At 45.1% G+C, this 18,065-nt stretch overlaps 1 protein-coding gene across 3 annotated transcripts in view; it reads right to left on the reverse strand.

Annotated features, from left to right (window-relative positions):
* Positions 1-9,140, reverse strand: part of LOC139257940 (beta-galactosidase-like) — a 75,970-nt gene extending 66,830 nt beyond the window's left edge. For 2 of the 3 annotated variants that reach the window (XM_070874682.1, XM_070874683.1), the window contains exons 1-5: positions 9,048-9,140; positions 6,849-7,054; positions 3,445-3,595; positions 3,296-3,356; positions 585-679 (exon numbers count right to left, since the gene is read on the reverse strand). In XM_070874682.1, the coding sequence (XP_070730783.1) occupies positions 585-679; positions 3,296-3,356; positions 3,445-3,595; positions 6,849-7,054; positions 9,048-9,101 (567 nt within the window). In that variant the 5' untranslated portion in view covers positions 9,102-9,140. The remainder of the gene's footprint in view (positions 1-584; positions 680-3,295; positions 3,357-3,444; positions 3,596-6,848; positions 7,055-9,047) is intronic. The other variant, XM_070874684.1, reaches the window with a different exon arrangement.
* Positions 9,141-18,065: the final 8,925 nt, after the last annotated feature.

The following is an 18,065-nucleotide window of genomic DNA, read 5'->3' on the forward strand; positions in this document are numbered from 1 at the left end:
TCTTACCGATCCAATCACAGCAAAATCTCCACAAATTCAGCCTACTTACAAATGTAGTCTCTGGCCTTCTGCTGTTCTTTGGCTACCCATCAGCCCTGTGCTCGCTGATTTACTTTGGCTCCCGGTCCAGCAACGCCTCGAATTTAAAATTCTCATCCTTGTGTTCAAATCCCACCAGGGCCTCCCCCTCCCCAACTCTGTATCCTTCTCCAGCCCAACAACCCTCCGAGAACTCTACGTTCCTCCAACTCTTGCCACGTGTGCATTCCCAATTTTATTTGCCCCACCGCTGGCCTGCCTTCAGGTGTCTAGGCCCCAAGCTCTGGAACTTCCTCCCTAAACCTCTCCTCCTCTTTAAGATGCTCCTTAAAACCTATCTCTTTCACCTGTCCTGTTACTTCATGAGACTCGGTGTCAAATATTGTCGGATGACACTTGTGAATCACCTTGGGATATTTGCCTATATAAATGCAAGTTGTTGATGCTTCAACAGACTGGGTTACCCCCCTCCCCCGATACTGTTAATCATTCATCGGTATTACTGATCAGTTCAATCATTAGTTTTAACAGAAAACACTCCATACCTGTACAGTAATAATTGGTCCATTATTCTGATACAGAAATGGTTTGATCCTGGGCAGCAAAACACTCATCCATTTGTCAACAAACTTGAGGTAAGCTGGAATGAGAACAAAGATATCAGGAAATATCAAAACGGTCCTAATTTTCAGTAAAGATCAGGTATGGGATGGGTAGAGGAAATCACCTCAATTTGCTGGTCCCTTATGTAGTAAGGTGCATTTTTCTTTTATTATTCATTCTTGGGATGTGGGCATCGCTGGCAAGGCCAGCATTTATTGCCCATCCCTAGTTGCCCAATGAGGTGGCAGTGACCCCATGTCCTGTGCTCTCCTGCACTACCCAATATCTGGTTATAGGGTCACATAACCCGAGTAGTGCTGTCATGTATTCCCATAGTCATCCGAATTGGATGCTATAATCTCCCTTACACATGGCATAGCACGTGGGTCTTTATTTTCCGGTTAATTATCGCACAGGAAGTTGTTACCCGAGATCAATCGGGGGGTTGGTCCATGCAGCTATCTATCAGGTCTGCTGCCTCACCTTCGCCTCCCCACGCCCCCACTCTCCCTTCCTTCTTTGACACAAGCTTCGTGCATCATCATCATCATAGGCAATCCATCGGGATCGAGGAAGACTTGCTTCCACTCCTGAAGTGAGTTCTTTGATGGCTGAACAGTTACATTGAAACATAGAAACATAGAAACATAGAAAATAGGTGCAGGGGTAGGCCATTCGGCCCTTCGAGCCTGCACCACCATTCAATAAGATCATGGCTGATCATTCACCTCAGTACCCCTTTTCTGCTTTCTCTCCATACCCCTTGATCCCCTTAGCCGTAAGGGCCACATCTAACTTCCTCTTGAATATATCCAATGAACTGGCATCAACAACTCTCTGCGGCAGAGAATTCCACAGGTTAACAACTCTCTGAGTGAAGAAATTTCTCCTCATCTCAGTCCTAAATGGCCTACCCCTTATCCTAAGATTGTGTATCCTGATTCTGGACTTCCCAAACATCGGGAACAACCTATCCGCATCTAACCTGTCCCGTCCCGTCAGAATCTTATATGTTTCTATGAGATCCTCTCTCATCCTTCTAAACTCCAGTATATAAAGGCCCAGTTGATCCAGTCTCACCTCATATGTCAGTCCTGCCATCCCGGGAATCAGTCTGGTGAACTTTCGCTGCACTCCCTCAATAACAAGAACATCCTTCCTCAGATTAAGAGACCAAAACTGAACACAATATTCCAGGTGAGGACTCACCAAGACCCTGTACAACTGCAGTAAGACCTCCCTGCTCCTACATTCAAATTCCCTAGCTATGAAGGCCAACATACCTTTTGCCTTCTTCACCGCCTGCTGTACCTGTATGCCAACTTTCAATGACTGATGAACCATGACACCCAGGTCTCGTTGTACCTCCCCTTTTCCTAATCTGCCGCCATTCAGATAATATTCTGTCTTCGTGTTTTTGCCCCCAAAGTGGATAACCTCACATTTATCCACATTATATTTGCCCACTCACCTAACCTGTCCAAGTCAACCTGCAGCCTCCTAGCATCCCCCTCACATCTCACACCACCACCCAGTTTAGTATCATCTACAAACTTGGAGATATTACACTCAATTCCTTCATCCAAATCATTGATGTATATTGTAAAGAACTGGTGTCCCAGCACTGAGCCCTGCAGCACCCCACTAGTCACTGCCTGCCATTCTGAAAAGGACCCGTTTATCACGACTCTCTGCTTCCTGTCTGCCAACCAGTTCTCTATCCACGTCAGTATATTACCCCCAATACCATGTGCTTTGATTTTGCACACCAATCTCTTGTGTAGTTGTTTTAACGTGGGGTGGTCGTTGCACACCGGCTACCACACGGGCTTAGCTGAGCAAGGTCTTGATCCAGTGGCAAGGGGGGTCCAAAACGACTGGAGACCAGGCACTGCTATATGGGCCTAGTTGCCTACAGCAAGATGTTGGCAGCAGGCTCGGCGCTGGGTAGCACCCTTTTAAATAGTGGTGTTATATTTGTGGGACCTCTCCAGAATCCAGGGAATTTTTGTAGATTTCAACTAATGCAGCCACTATCTCTGTAGCCAATTCCTTTAAGACCCTAGGATGCAGGCCATCAGGTCCAGGGGACTTGTCCACCTTTAGTCCCATTCATTTACTGAGTACTTTTTCTTTAGTGATAGTGATTGTTTTAAGTTCCCCCCTCCCTATAGTCCCTTGATTATTTATTATTGGGATGTTTCTAGTGTCTTCTTTTTGCTTCTGTAAACTCAACATGGAGGGACATTCCAACCACACAAGGCGTGAATGTTTACTGGGGTCACCTGCGAAAAAGGCAACAAAGCCCCTATCGTCCCAGTGGCTCCAACATGTGGCTGTAAGGTGGGGTTTAAACTTTAGTGAGTTTGCTTTAATTGAAAAAGCATCACTTCAACATAAATCAAATTCAAATCCCTTTCCATGGAAAAATGGTCAAAAATCCTGAAAAAGCAACAAATACACAGTCTGATACCGTCCACAGGGCTCTTTTTTCAATGTAAAATGCTCGTGTGTTGCATGTAAAAATAACTCGATTGACCAGTTCTCATTTGGCAATTATTTTTCCCACTGAAAGTGATCACCTTCAAAGTTTTATATTTTCATGTTATTTATCAATGCAAAATAGATCAGATCTGCGCTGTGTGTGTCTTACCGGGATCTGAAGATCGAAGAACAACTGAATCGTTCCGCAGCAGCCAGGCAGGAAGACCACCCTTTAAAAATGGAAAAACTATTGAGTTTTTCAAAGTACTTTTTGTAAATTCAAATGATAATTTCTCCTCCGAATGTAATTGCACTCACCATGTCCCATTCTCCACACATATAGGGCCCAGCTCGCAAGATGACCAACAAGCCAACATCACTGGATAACTTTAAGAAGGATTCTAAATCTCTGTCTTCAGTGAAGTCATATTTTCCTGGTATGGTCTCGTGATAATTCCATGGTACATATCTGTACAATTAAAATAGGATTTTTTTTTTAGTGTTTGTGCAGTCACAACTGGAGCACAGAAATTTACAGCTTTGAAGGAGGCCATTTCGGCCCATCGTGTCTGTGCCGGCCTACAAATAGCTATCCAGCCTAATCTCACTTTCCAGCTCTAGGTCCATAGCCCTGTAGGTTCTGGCACTTCAAGTGCACATCCAAGTACTTTTTAAATGTGGTGAGGGTTTCTGTCTCTACCACCCTTTCAGGCAGTGAGTTCCAGACCCCCACCACCCTCTGGGTGAAGAAATGTCCCCTCAAATCCCTTCTAAACCTCCTACCAATTACTTTAAATCTATGCCCCCTGGTTGTTGACCCCTCTGCTAAGGGAAATAGGTCGTGGGGGTTCAATAAAGGCCAATGACTGCTTCAATAACCGACAAGAGAATTCCACAGTCTAACCAACTTCTGTGAAAAAAAAGTCAAACCTCTCCTTTAATTCTTTTTGCGATTACAGCTTACATTTTTGCCCTTTTCGATACTAACTTGTGGAAACAATCAGTCACCATTTAGCCTATCATAATCTTTCATAACCTTGAAGATCTTCGTCGAGTCACCAGTCAACCTTCTCAGTTTGTGAAACTGAGCTCTAACTTTTCAAGTTTGTCTTCCTACAGATTAGTGAGAGAGAGCATCAGATTACCAACTGTACATGTGGACTTCCTCATTCTTTAAATGTTCTTCAGTCTCTATGTAGAAGCAACGCAGTTAACAAAATGGGTCTCAACTGGGACACAACCCCAGAGTTTGAGGCAACAAAGGAAACAAGGAATCCGCTGCTGTTCCCCAGCTCTTATCCCACAAAAATCCTCATTCTGTAATGGTACTTTGGTTCTTTCCAATGGACCGGCAGCATAGAGAACAATTTGATATAAAGGGATGATATTCGTACATAAAAAATTAGAGTGCTGCAGGTGGCAGAGAGCCAAGACACATATAAAGAACCACCTTTATGTTTGTGCTATAACTACAGTGATATTTCAATGTCCTTGTTCCTTAATCCTGCCCAAAAAATGTCATTCTAAGTTCTTGAGAAAAAGGGGGAAGAAAGAAAGGAAGGAATTGCATTTATATATAGCACTTTTCACATCCACAAAATATTTCATGAGCCAATTAATTTTTTTTTTAATAAAGTGTAGTCACTGATGCTTTGTAGGCCCACTGCTAGGCCAGTCGGTAAAATATATACTCATAATTTAGTTTGGAATTTTCAATGAAGACACTCCACAAAAGAATCCTTTTTAATAGGCGATAAGTCAAAAACCTTACTGAAACACACCATATTAAAGTGCAAACAAGCCATCAGCTGTGGCTCAGTGGGTAGCACTCTCGCCTCTGACTCAGGAGGTCTTGGGTTTAAGTCCCACTCCAGAGAGTTGAGCACATAATCCAGGCTGACACCACCCAAGGCTGTACTGAGAGAGTGCTGCATTGTCGGAGGTGCTGTGCTTCCTCAGTCTGTCCCCTCAGGTGGATGCAAGAGATCCCATGGCACTATTTCTCAGAAGAGCAGGGTAGTTCACCGCGGTGTTCTGGCCAATATTTATCTTTCAACTGATGATCTGGTCATTATCACATTGCTGTTTGCGGGAGCTTGCTGTGCCGTGTTTCTTATTACAACAGTGACTACATTTCAAAAATTGGCAGTAAAGCGCTTTGGGACGTCCCGAAGTCGTGATAGGCGCTATATAAATATAAATTCTTTGTCTCGTTCTTAAACCAAAGAACGCATGCTAATATGGGAGATACCAGTAAAAGTCTGCTAACATGGAACCAATTCTCTCTTGCATGCGCCTGCAGATGTACACGACAGAGCTACTCAAAATCTCTTCTTTTAAACACTTAATTCCCAAGTCTGTCCCTAATCCTGCATCTCTCCAGCACATTAATTCCTACATTCGGAACATCAATTCTGCGATCCAGTGCTAGTTCTACATTGTAATACATTAACTCAATGGGCTAGGATCTGCTGTCAAAATAACAGTGAGGCTAACAGCGCTCACCGTTATTTAGGCGTAGATGGTAGAGCAACTTCAGGCGAGGAGCAGATGCATGATTAAATACAAATATCCCAAAGTCCGAGTTGTGCCACTCCGCATTGCATATCATGAAACTGCTGTATTTGTGCGGTAGATACGAACTAAAGTCACCACAGATATTTCGGGCTAGCAGTTAGTAGCTTAGGTACCTTTTTCACAATGTGATAATTGTTCATTACTGCCAATCACCCTCGCTGGTCACTGAAAATTAACTCTTCCAAGTATGGAGTCTCGTTCCTTCAGGTCTTGAATTTTTCAGGAAAATGTAAAATGTCAAATTTAGATTTATTTCTTTTTTTTTCCTTCCTGTCTTTCTTTTCCATCTCTCTCTTAATCCAGTCTTTCTTTCCCTCTCTATTTCTCTTTCTGTACTTGATTCGATGTTAAATTCACCCCCTTTAATACACCCTCCATCTCAGTCTTTCTGCTGTTTATTTCCCAATCCTTCCATCTGATTGGTTAAGGAGATACCCTGTTGATTACCCTGTTCACTCAGGTCCCAGATGCCCCGTTTCCCCTCACTGCGTCCTTGTCAGCTCGTACCTTCAGCAACGTTGTTTTTTTAATTTGAAGAGTGCAGGGGCAAGTATAAATAGCGGCAGGTGCCCTGCTTCAGCACATTCTGGCGCGATTCTATTCTACATTTTAATGCACTGACTAGATAATCGTCAAATCACACCATCAGTTTGCGCACAGCCAAGTCCCACAAACGGCAATAAGATAAGTGACCAGTTAATCTGTGTTGGTGGTCTCGGTTAAGGGATAAATGTTGGCCAGGACAGCAGAGGAACTCCCCTGTTGGTCTTCGAATACTGCCGTGGTATCTTTTACAACAACGCGAGCAGCCAGCCAGGCTCTGGTCCCACCCGAAACACCACACCTCTGGTAATCAGTTGTGAATCCTGTAGCACATTACAAGAGGGCGCTGAGCACGGCGAGTCACGTTGCCGAGAGCATGTGGAGGACAAGCGCAGGCAGCGGAAGGAGCGCGCGGCAAACCAGGCTCCCCGCCCACCCTTTCCTTCTGTCCCACCTGTGACAGATACTGTAATTCCCATATTGGACTGTACAGTCACCTGAGAACTCACTTTTCGAGTGGAAGCAAGTCTTCCTCGATTTCGAGGGATTGCCTATGATGATGACATTACAAGAACCACGTGTCATTGAGTTTTCATACTCACGTTTGAATAGCATTCAGTCCTGCCATGTACATTTTCATAAGGCGGTCTTTCCAGTAGTATCGAGGTACACGAGAGTAGTGTATGCTCCCTGAAATATAGCGGAACCGCTCACCATCCTTTCGGAAGCAGTCATTGTCATAATCAATCTGAAAGGTTCTACTGGATGTGCTCTGCAACAAGTATGGAGTGGATAAAACCTCCTGAACCTAGTTGGCAAAGATCACACAATTAGGCTCTTATTTACAGAAGGTATTTAAACGAAAAATAGCTTCACATTGAGGAAAGGAAACTTTGAGTGTGGGATTATATTTTGCCCTGTGGGACATTACGTGGGCTCCCTGGCATTGGTGGCACAGGAGCAAGTGTGGCACAGAGGAAACAAAGAATCGGGAGTTCTGTCCCCGCACCAGTTTTGCGCTGGAGGCAAAACAAACCTGCACTACTCCATTGAGCAAATCCCATTACTATATTTTGATATAGGTTTTTTTGCCTCTTCAAGAAGATTACAGTGTTAGCTGTGGCTCAGTGGGTAGCACACTCGCCTGAGTCAGAAGGTTGTGGGTTCAAGTCCCACTCCAGGGACTTGAGCTCAAAATCTAGGCCGACACTCCAGTGCAGTGCTGAAGGAGCGCTGCACTGTCGGAGGTGCGTCTTTCGAATGAGACATTAAACCGAGGCCCCGTCTGCTCTCTCAGGTGGACGTAAAAGATCCCGTGGCACTATTTCGAAGAAAAGCGGGGGCGTTATCCCAGTGTCCTGGCCAATATTTATCCCTCAATCAACAAAAACAGATTATCTGGCCATTATCACTTTGCTGTTTGTGGGAGCTTGCTGTGCGCAAACTGGCTGCCGCATTTCCTACATCGCAATGAAGTACTTCAAAAAGTACTTCATTGGCTGTAAAGCCAGTCGAGATGTCCGGTGGTTGTGAAAGGCGCTATATAAATTCAAGTCTTTCTTTCTGTTTTACTACCGGTGAATATTGGGGCCGTGTTGACTAATTGCAACAACTGAATGGGACAGACTTGATAAACTAGCTGTTTTTTTTCTGTACATCTTTTTTGTGGGTTTCGATGTACTTTGGACATAAGGGGGTGCATTTGTGCTCAACAGTTCTTCCCTTCCCCAATGTTGATACTGAAGCTTAATAAAGCTGAAATAAGTATGTGTCCCTTATTCATCTTTAAAAACTAACACATATCCTCAGTTTGAGCTTCATAGACAGAAATTGTGCTGGCTCCCAGCACAAGGGCAAAGCTGTGCAGGCAGCCACATATTATTCATCTAATGAAATAAATGCCATCTCAGAACAGCCACTTCTGCTCTAGGGTAACGCCAGGGACACAATCCAAGGTCCTCTGCAAGCAAAAGGAACTTGTCCAAATTTGGTTTTCACATCTCTGCAGCTGGAAAGACCTTTGGAGTCCACTGTTGCTGCCTGGTCCACTGTTGCCAGCATTTTCTGTTTCTGTTTCAGGTAGCGAGGAACTTACTGCTGAATACAGACAGAGAATGAGGGAACAAAAGCAAAATACGCTGGATGATGGATCTCTGAGATCAAAACAGAAAATGCTGGAAACACTCAGCAGCGTCTGTGGAGAGAGAAACACGTTTCAGGTCAACGTCCTTTCGTCAGAACTGAAAGTGGTTAGAGTTAAACAATTTATAAGCAAGTACTGGAAGCTCTGGGTCATGCTTACAAACTGAACGGAGGTGTTCAGCAAAGCATTTGGTCTCCTCCAGTGTTGAGAGCGCATCGTGAGCAGCGAATACAATATACCAAGTCGGGAAAAGTACAAGTAAATCTCTGTTTCACCTGGAAGGAATGCTTTGAGTCCCATCATGGTGAAAAGGCAGGTGTTACAGCTTTCAAAATGAGGGAACTTAGTGCTGAATACAGGAGGCTGAGAGAGACATGCACGCTGCAGAGTGACACAGTGAGGGAACTCGGTGTCTGAGGGGGACACAGAGTGAGGGAACTCGGTGTCTGAGGGGGACACAGAGTGAGGGAACTCGGTGTCTGAGGGGGACACAGAGTGAGGGAACTCGGTGTCTGAGGGGGACACAGAGTGAGGGAACTCGGTGTCTGAGGGGGACACAGAGTGAGGGAACTCGGTGTCTGAGGGGGACACAGAGTGAGGGAACTCGGTGTCTGAGGGGGACAGAGTGAGAGAACAGTGCTAAATACAAAAGACTTACTGCCGAATACAGACAGAGGCTCACAGCCGCCAGCAGCCCCACTTGGGCTCGCATGTTTCGTGTTGTTTCCTCTGTCAGCTGACTGCTTCCATCAGCTGATTGCAATCGGCGATCGTCGTCACGTGACCCGCTGTTAGCCTGCGCGCGGTGCAGGGAGTGATTGACAGGTGGATGCCCGGGACCGGAGGCACTGAGCATGCGTGACTGCTGCAATGTGCAGCTTAGTGCCAGTCCCTAACTGCTGAGGCTGGGCTGCAGGGTCCTCACTGCACATCATTATGGTTAATGTTTCCTGTCCCTGCACTCTTTCAGGAAATTATAATATTACCTGCATAAACTGCATTTCCCCTCTCCCAACAGTGTCACTGCGACATTTGCAGCTAACCTTTGTCGCTCTTTTTTTGTGCGACATTATAGGTTCAATGCAGTGTTTAGTAGGTTAGGAGTACTGAGGGGTGAAGGAGAACGTTTCATTGTGGAGGTCTAAGGTTTGGCGGGGGGTGTACTTTAAAGGATTACATTTACTCCACTTTGTAAAAGTTATAGTGGAAGTGAAAACAGATGGACTAGAAGATATGGAACTGAGGATATGGAGCAATTGAGCTAGAAAAGGAATCAGTTTAGTGGATAAGTCAATGGACGCTGATGGAATGCACCTTATGATGTTGAAAGAAGTCAAAGAGGAGATTGCAGAGGCTTTGGCAACAATAGTGAGAACTATTGTTGAAGGAAGAATATCATTGTAATGTATGTACATCCCAGGATGTATGTCCCAGGAATTTGAATCCCTCCCTGCTGCACCACTCCCCAAGCCATGTATTCATCTGAGCTATCCTGCGATTCCTAGCACGTGGCACTGGTAGCAATCATGAGATTACTACTTTTGAGGTCCTACTTTTTAATTTAGCACCTAGCTCCCTAAATTCATCTTGCAGGACCTCATCCCTTTTTTCACCAATATCGTTGGTACCTGTATGCACCACAACAACTGGCTGTGCACCCTCCCTTCTCAGAATGCTCTGCACCCACTCTGAGACATCCGTGACCCTTGCACCAGGGAGGCAATATACCATCCTGGAGTCTCGGTTGTGGCCGCAGAAACGTCTATCTATTCCCCTTACAATTGAATCCCCTATCACTATAGCTCTCCCATTCTTTTTCCTGCCCTCCTATGCAGCACCCACGGAACCTATGCAGGGAGACAGAGGGAAGTAGAATGGGGGCAGAAATAAAAGATAGAAAGAAGAAAAGTAAAAGTGGAGGGCAGAGAAAGTTTAGGCAAAAAGCAAAAAGGGTCACATTACAGCAAAATTCTAAAGGGGTAAAGTGTGTTAGAAAGACAAGCCTGAAGGCTCTCTGCCTCAATGCGAGGAGTACTTGGAATAAGGTGGACGAATTAACTGCGCAGATAGCAGTTAACGGGTATGATGTAATTGGCATCACGGAGACAAGGCTCCAGGGTGACCAAGGCTGGGAACACAACATCCAGGGGTATTCAACATTTAGGAAGGATAGACAGAAAGGAAAAGGAGGCGGGGTGGCACTGCTGGTTAAAGAGGAAATTAATGCAATAATAAGAAAGGACATTAGCTTGGATGATGTGGAATCGGTATAGGTGGAGCTGCAGAATACCAAACGGCAGAAAACGCTAGTGGGAGTTGTGTACAGACCACCAAACAGTAGTAGTAAGGTTGGGGACAGCATCAAACAAGAAATTAGGGATGCATGCAATGAAGGTACAGCAGTTATCATGGGTGACTTAATCTAAATATTGATTGGGCTAACCAAACTGGTAGCAATGTGGTGGAGGAGGATTTCCTGGAGTGTATTAGGGATGGTTTTCGAGACCAATATGTCGAGGAACCAACCAGGGAGCTGGCCATCCTCGACTGGGTGATGTGTAATGAGAAAGAACTAATTAGCAATCTTGTTGTGCGAGACCCCTTGTGGAAGAGTGACCATCACATGGTAGAATTCTTTATTAGGATGGAGAGTGACACAGTTAATTCAGAAATTAGGGTCCTGAACTTAAGGAAAGGTAACTTCGATGGTTTGAGGTGTGAATTGGCTAGAATAGACTGGCAAATGATACTTAAAGGGTTGACGGTGGATAGGCAATGGCAAACATTTAAAGATCACATGGATGAACTTCAGCAATTGCACATCCCTGTCTGGAATAAAAATAAAATGGGGAAGGTGACTCAACCGTGGCTAACAAGGGAAATTAATGATAGTGTTAAATCCAAGCAAGAGGCATATAAGTTGGCCAGAAAAAGCAGCAAACCTGAGGACTGGGAGAAATTTAGAATTCAGCAGAGGAGGACAAAGGGTTTAATTAGGAGGGGGGAAATAGAGTATGAGAAGAAGCATACCGGGAACATAAAAACTGACTGTAAAAGCTTCTATAGATATGTGAAGAGAAAAAGATTAGTGAAGACAAACGTAGGTCCCTTGCAGTCGGACTCAGGTGAAATTATAATGGGGAACAAAGAAATGGCAGACCAATTGAACAAATACTTTGGTTCTGTCTTCACGAAGGAAGACACAAATAACCTTCTGGAAGTACTAGGGGACCGAGGGTCTAGTGAGAAGGAGGAACTGAAGGATATCCTTATTAGGCGTGAAATTGTGTTAGGGAAATTGATGGGGTTGAAGGCCGATAAATCCCCGGGGCCTGATAGTCTGCATCCCAGAGTACCTAAGGAAGTGGCCCTAGAAATAGCGGATGCATTGCTGATCATTTTCCAACAGTCTATCGACTCTGGATCAGTTCCTATGGACTGGAGGGTAGCTAATGTAACACCACTTTTTAAAAAGGGAGGGAGAGAGACATCAGTAGTGGGGAAAATGTTGGAATCAATTATTAAGGATGAAATAGCAGCGCATTTGGAAAGCAGTGACAGGATCGGTCCAAGTCAGCATGAATTTATGAAGGGGAAATCATGCTTGACAAATCTTCTAGAATTTTTTGAGGATATAACTAGTAGAGTGGACAAGGGAGAACCAGTGGATGTGGTGTATTTGGACTTTCAAAAGGCTTTTGACAAGATCCCACACAAGAAATTGGTATGCAAAATCAAAGCACATGGTATTGGGGGTAATATACTGACGTGGATAGAGAACTGGTTGGCAGACAGGAAGCAGAGAGTCGGAATAAACGGGTCCTTTTCAGAATGGCAGGCTGTGACTAGTGGAGTGCTGCAAGGCTCAGTGCTGGGACCCCAGCTCTTTACAATATACATCAATGATTTGGATGAAGCAATTGAGTGTAATATTTCCCAAGTTTGCAGATAACACGAAACTGGGAGGCGGTGTGAGCTGTGACGGGGACACTAAGAGGCTGCAGGATGACTTAGACAGGTTAGGTGAGTGGGCAAATGCATGGCAGATGCAGAATAATGTGGATAAATGTGAGGTTATCCACTTTGGGGGCAAAAACGCGAAGACACAATATTATCTGAATGGTGGCAGATTAGGAAAAGGGGAGGTGCAACGAGACCTGGTGTCATGGTTCATCAGTCATTGAAAGTTGGCATACAGGTACCGCAGGCAGTGAAGAAGACAAATGGTATGTTGGCCTTCATAGCTAGGGGATTTGAGTATAGGAGCAGGGAGGTCTTACCTGGAATATTGTGTTCAGTTTTGGTCTCCTAATCTGAGGAAAGACGTTCTTGCTATTGAGGGACTGCAGTGAAGGTTCACCAGACTGATTCCAGGGATGGCTGGACTGACATATGAGGACAGACTGGATCAACTGGGCCTTTATACATTGGAGTTTAGAAGGATGAGAGGGGTTCTCAGAGAAACATACAAGATTCTGACGGGACGCGACAGGTCAGATGCGGGTAGATTGTTCCCGATGTTGGGGAAGTCCAGAACCAGGGGACACAGTCTTAGGATAAGGGGTAGGCCATTTAGGACTGAGATGAGGAGAAACTTCTTCACTCAGAGAGTTGTTAACCTGTGGAATTCCCTGCAACAGAGAGTTGTTGATGCCAGTTCATTGGATATATTCAAGAGGGTGTTAGATGTGGCTCTTACGGCTAAAGGGATCAAGGGATATGGAGAGAAAGCAGGAAAGGGGTACTGAGGTGAATGATCAGCCATGATCTTATTGAATGGTGATGCAGGCTCGAAGGGCCGAATGGCCTACTCCTGCACCTATTTTCTATGTTTCTATCAGGTCTGCCCAGCAACAGGGGGCACTACCTTTGGAGGTCCCAGGGTCATAGGTACACTCGTGTTGGGCCCGGTATATAACCTGAGCTTTACCTTTGTATCTTCACTTCTGGAAGCCATTAAAGACTGACCAGGTCACTGGCTCACAGTACGGAGTTCATTGTATCATTTCATACACCACAATCATCATCATAGGCAGTCCCTCGGAATCGAGCAAGACTTGCTTCCACTCTTAGCATGAGTCCTTAGGTGGCTGTACAATAGAAGAATCACAGTCCCTGTCACAGGTGGGACAGACAGTCGTTGAGGGAAGGGGTGGGTGGGACTGGTTTGCCGCACACTCCTTCCGCTGCCTCCGCTTGAGTTCTGCATGCTCTCGGTGATGAGACTTGAGGTGCTCGGCGCCTTCCTGGATGCACTTTCTCCACTTAGGTCGGTCTTTGGCCAGGGACTCCCAGGTGTCAGTGGGGATGTTGCACTTTATCAGGGAGGCTTTGAGGGTGTCCTTGTAACGTTTTCGCTGCGCTCCTTTGGCTCGTTTGCCGTGAAGGAGTTCCGAGAAGAGCGCTTGCTTTGGGAGTCTCGTGTCTGGCATGCGGACAATGTGGCCTGCCCAGCGGAGCTGATCAAGTGTGGTTAGTGCTTCAATGCTGGGGATGTTGGCCTGGTCGAGGATGCTAATGTTGGTGCGTATGTCCTCCCAGGGGATTTGTAAGATCTTGCAGAGACATCGTTGGTGGTATTTCTTCAGCGACTTGAGATGTCTACTGTACATGGTCCATGTCTCTGAGCCATACAGGAGGGCGGGTAGACCATGAGCTTGGTGGCAGATTTGAGAGCCTGGTCTTCGAACACTCTTTTCCTCAGGCGGCTGAAGGCTGCACCAGCGCACTGCAGGCGGTGTTGAATCTCGTCGTCAATGTCTGTTCTTGTTGATAAGAGGCTCCCGAGGTATGGGAAATGGTCCACGTTGTCCAGGGCCGTGCCGTGGATCTTGATGACTAGGGGGCAGTGATGTGTGGCGAGGACAGGCTGGTGGAGAACCTTTGTCTTACGGATGTTTAGCGTAAGGCCCATGCTTTCGTACGCCTCAGTAAATACGTCGACTATGTCCTGGAGTTCAGCCTCTGTATGTGCGCAGACACAGACGTCGTCTGCGTACTGTAGCTCGATGACAGAGGTTGGGGTGGTCTTGGACCTGGCCTGGAGACGGCAAAGGTTAATCCAACGTCAGATGTGCATAGACTCTTAGGATCTTTAATTTGACATAAAATTAGTAAGAAATTAGAAATGCATGGGTTAATCAAGGACAGCCAGCACAGATTTGTTAAAAGCAAATTTCGGCTGACAAATTAAATGGAGTTTTCTAAAGAAGTGACCAATTGGATAGATCAAGAGAATGCAGTAGCTGTAGTGTACATGGATTTATAAAAAGCATTTGATAAAGTGTTTCACAAAAGGTTTGTTTAAACAAAAATCAGGCTTACGATATAAAGGGAAATGTAGCAGCTTGGATAGAAATAAAAACAGGAAATGCTGGAAATACTGAGCAGGTCAGGCAGCATCTGTGGAGAGAGAAACAGAGTTAAGGTTTCAGGTTCATGCCCTTTCATCAGAACTGGAAAACTTGCTTTTGTATTTAGCTTGGATAGAAAGTTGGTCAATGGACAGGAAACAAAGAGCTCGGGTAAATGGATGTTGTTTGCATTGAAGAAGGGTTAGGAGTGGTGTACCCTAGAGAACAGTGCTAGTTCTACTTTTGTTCTCGGTATTATATAGATGATTTGGACGTGGGTATAGGGAACACAATCTCAACATTTTCTGATTATATCAAAGTAGGAGGTTTACAAAACAATGAGGAGGACTGTAAAATACTTGAGGAAGACATAGCTAGAGAAATGGGCAGATAGTTGGCAAATTCAATTTATTGTAGATAAGTGTGAGATGCCTGTAGTAGATTTTGGAAGATAAAGCAAGAATGGAAAGATGTTGAAGAGTGTGGATGAACAGAGACACCTGGGGTTTCAAATCATAATTTCCTGAAAATGCAATGGAGGCAGATAATTCCATAAAAATGCCCAGTACAATTTTGAGCTTTATAAATAAGGGCATAGAGTACAAGAATAAATAAGTAATGTGAATTTATACAAAACATTGTTCGATCATAGTTGGAGTGCTGTTGTCAGTTTTGGATGCCCCATTAAAAAATATATATGAAAGCCATAGAGAACATTCGTTATTGATTCACCAGAATGACACCAGGGATGAGAAACTATAGTTACTAGGGGAGACTTGAGATACTGGGACTATTTCCACTGGAACCGAGAAAGCTAAGAGGGAATTTAAGAGTTTTTTTTAAATTATGAAGAGTTTTGAGGTCATCTTTGCCACATTCAACAGGCAGCTGCTTACAGTTGCATCACAATGAAGAAAGGCATATTGCTTCAGGAAGGCGATGAAGAGCAGATGGAAGGACCTCTCTCCCCACAGCTTGAGGGAGGTGCACATGAAGGAGCGGACATAGGATAGGACAGCCTGCAGTCAAATAAAGGGGGTTGCAACTGTCAGCCCAATGCTTTCAACAAATATTCACTCACCAAAAAATGTTACTTCACACCTGTCTGTTTTGCGCCCCCCCCCCTCCCGTGCCCCCGCCCCTCCCCCCATCCTCATAAAGTCCTCACTGGAAAAGGTTTGTTGCCAAGTTCCTTCTTAAGACTGCGCCTTCATTTCCCATGCCATCTTCCCAACCTCAAAGACTGAAAGCATACACAGAAATGAACCCATAATTCTATGTGCGCATCCATGTTTACTTTGCATAACAACATATTCTCCAAAAGTGTCAAAACTTCCAATCGCCTTATCCACAATTACTGCTCAACATTGCATCCTCTTTTTGTGCCAACCATCTTACTTGTCTGTGCTCCCAATCTATTACAGCTGTGCGATGTTCCCTGAGGGAGATGAGATTGAGCAGTGGGTGGCTGAAATGGTTTCTCGAGAATCTTAGCGGTCTGAGGTGATTTTTAGCTTAGGAAGGCTGCAAAGCAAGGGGTGCCGGACATATGTCTGAAGCTCAATCATGTGTCGTCATCGGAGGAGCATGAAGGCAATATGATCAATGCACTCTTTGGAGACACAGTGACATCTGTGCCAACTCCTTACAGACTATGTTGCTGAGCATAGGCTCAGAGGAGCTACTGTTCAGTGTCCGTACAATAGTCCCAATCGGGTCTTGGAAACTCTGCAAAAGTGCCCTGTTCAATGCACAAATGGCAACACTGATAACCGCCTCTCCAGAAGCCACCAATGTCCTTAGAAGCTGTTCCTGTCATCTCGATGCCACGGAAATCTTCTTGGCTGTCACAGTCCCGACAGTATTCTAAAGTTCATGGGAACTTTGCCATAAAGTATTGCAGATGCATGCAGTACATTCCTCCCATTTGTACATCCTCTTAATCTTATGTACGGAAATCATCTCAACAGTCTCCAGATGAGCTTGATGTTCACTCATCATAGTTCTTTTGAAGACTGGGCTTCTGGAATCTGCATCACTCCCCGGGCCACTCCCTCCCAACTGTATACCACTGTGCTGCCACTTCTGGTGGATCTGTCCTGCCGGTGGGACAGGACATACCCAGGGATGATGAAGAAGGAATCTGGGACATTGGTTGAAAGGTATGATTCTGTGATATGGCTGTTGCTTGACTAGTCTGTGGGACAGCTCTCCCAATTTTGGTACAAGTCCCCAGATGTTAGTGAGGAGGACTTTGCAGGGTCGACTGGGCTGGGTGTACCATTGCCGTGTCCGAAGCAGGTGCCGAGGTCGATGCCAGGTGCTCCGTCTGGTTTTAATGGGCCAAATGGACTCCTTCTGTGCTGTAACCATTCTATGATTCTATTCTATGATTCTGTGCATAAGTTCAGTATCGAACTTGAAAATGCAAATAAAAACTTAGCTTTAGGCATTTCACATTTTGGACCAAAACAAGAAGTATATATTTTGAAGTCTATTTGTTTTGCAGTTTAAACCTATCTATCAAGAGCAGACAATGAAATTAATTTTGGAAAATGAAAAAAGATATACAGGTACTTCACTGCTATTTTTATACCCTGCAGGCTGTACATAGCAACCAACAAAGTTTGCATTGTCAACATGCAAAATATATTTCTAATAAATAGATGACACCCAGCTCGACCTCATCACCATTTCTCTCGACCGCTCCATGGTCTCTAAATTGTCAGACTGCTTCTCTGACATCCAGTACTGGATGAGCAGAAATTTTCTCCAATTAAATATTGGGAAGACCAAAGCCGTTATCTTTGGTCCCCGCCACAAGCTGCGTTCCCGAGCCACCGATTCCATCTCTCTTCCTAGCACCTGTCTGAGGCTGAACCAGACTGTTCGCAGCCTAGGTGTCATATTTGACCCTGAAATGAGCTTCCGGACACATCCATGGCATAACTAAAACCACCTTTTTCCACCTCTGTAGCATTGCCCGCCTCCGCCCTTGCCTCAGCTCTTCTGCTGCTGAAACCCTCATCCATGCCTTTGTTACCTCTAGACTTAACTACTCCAATGCACTCCTGGCTGGCTTTCCCAGTAAACTTGTCATCCAAAACTCAACAGCCCATGTCCTAACTCCTGCTCACCCATCAACCCTGTGCTCACTGAGGCTCCTGGTTAAGCAACGCCTCGATTTCAAAATTCTCATCCTTGTTTACAAATCCCTCCATGACCTCGGTCCTCCCTATCTATGTAATCTCCTTCTGCCTCACAACCCCCCATGATGTCTGCACTTCTCAAATTCCGGCCTCTTGAACATCCCTGATTATAAC

The sequence above is a fragment of the Pristiophorus japonicus genome, unplaced genomic scaffold (assembly GCF_044704955.1).
Source record: "Pristiophorus japonicus isolate sPriJap1 unplaced genomic scaffold, sPriJap1.hap1 HAP1_SCAFFOLD_937, whole genome shotgun sequence".
NCBI lineage: Eukaryota > Metazoa > Chordata > Chondrichthyes > Pristiophoridae > Pristiophorus > Pristiophorus japonicus.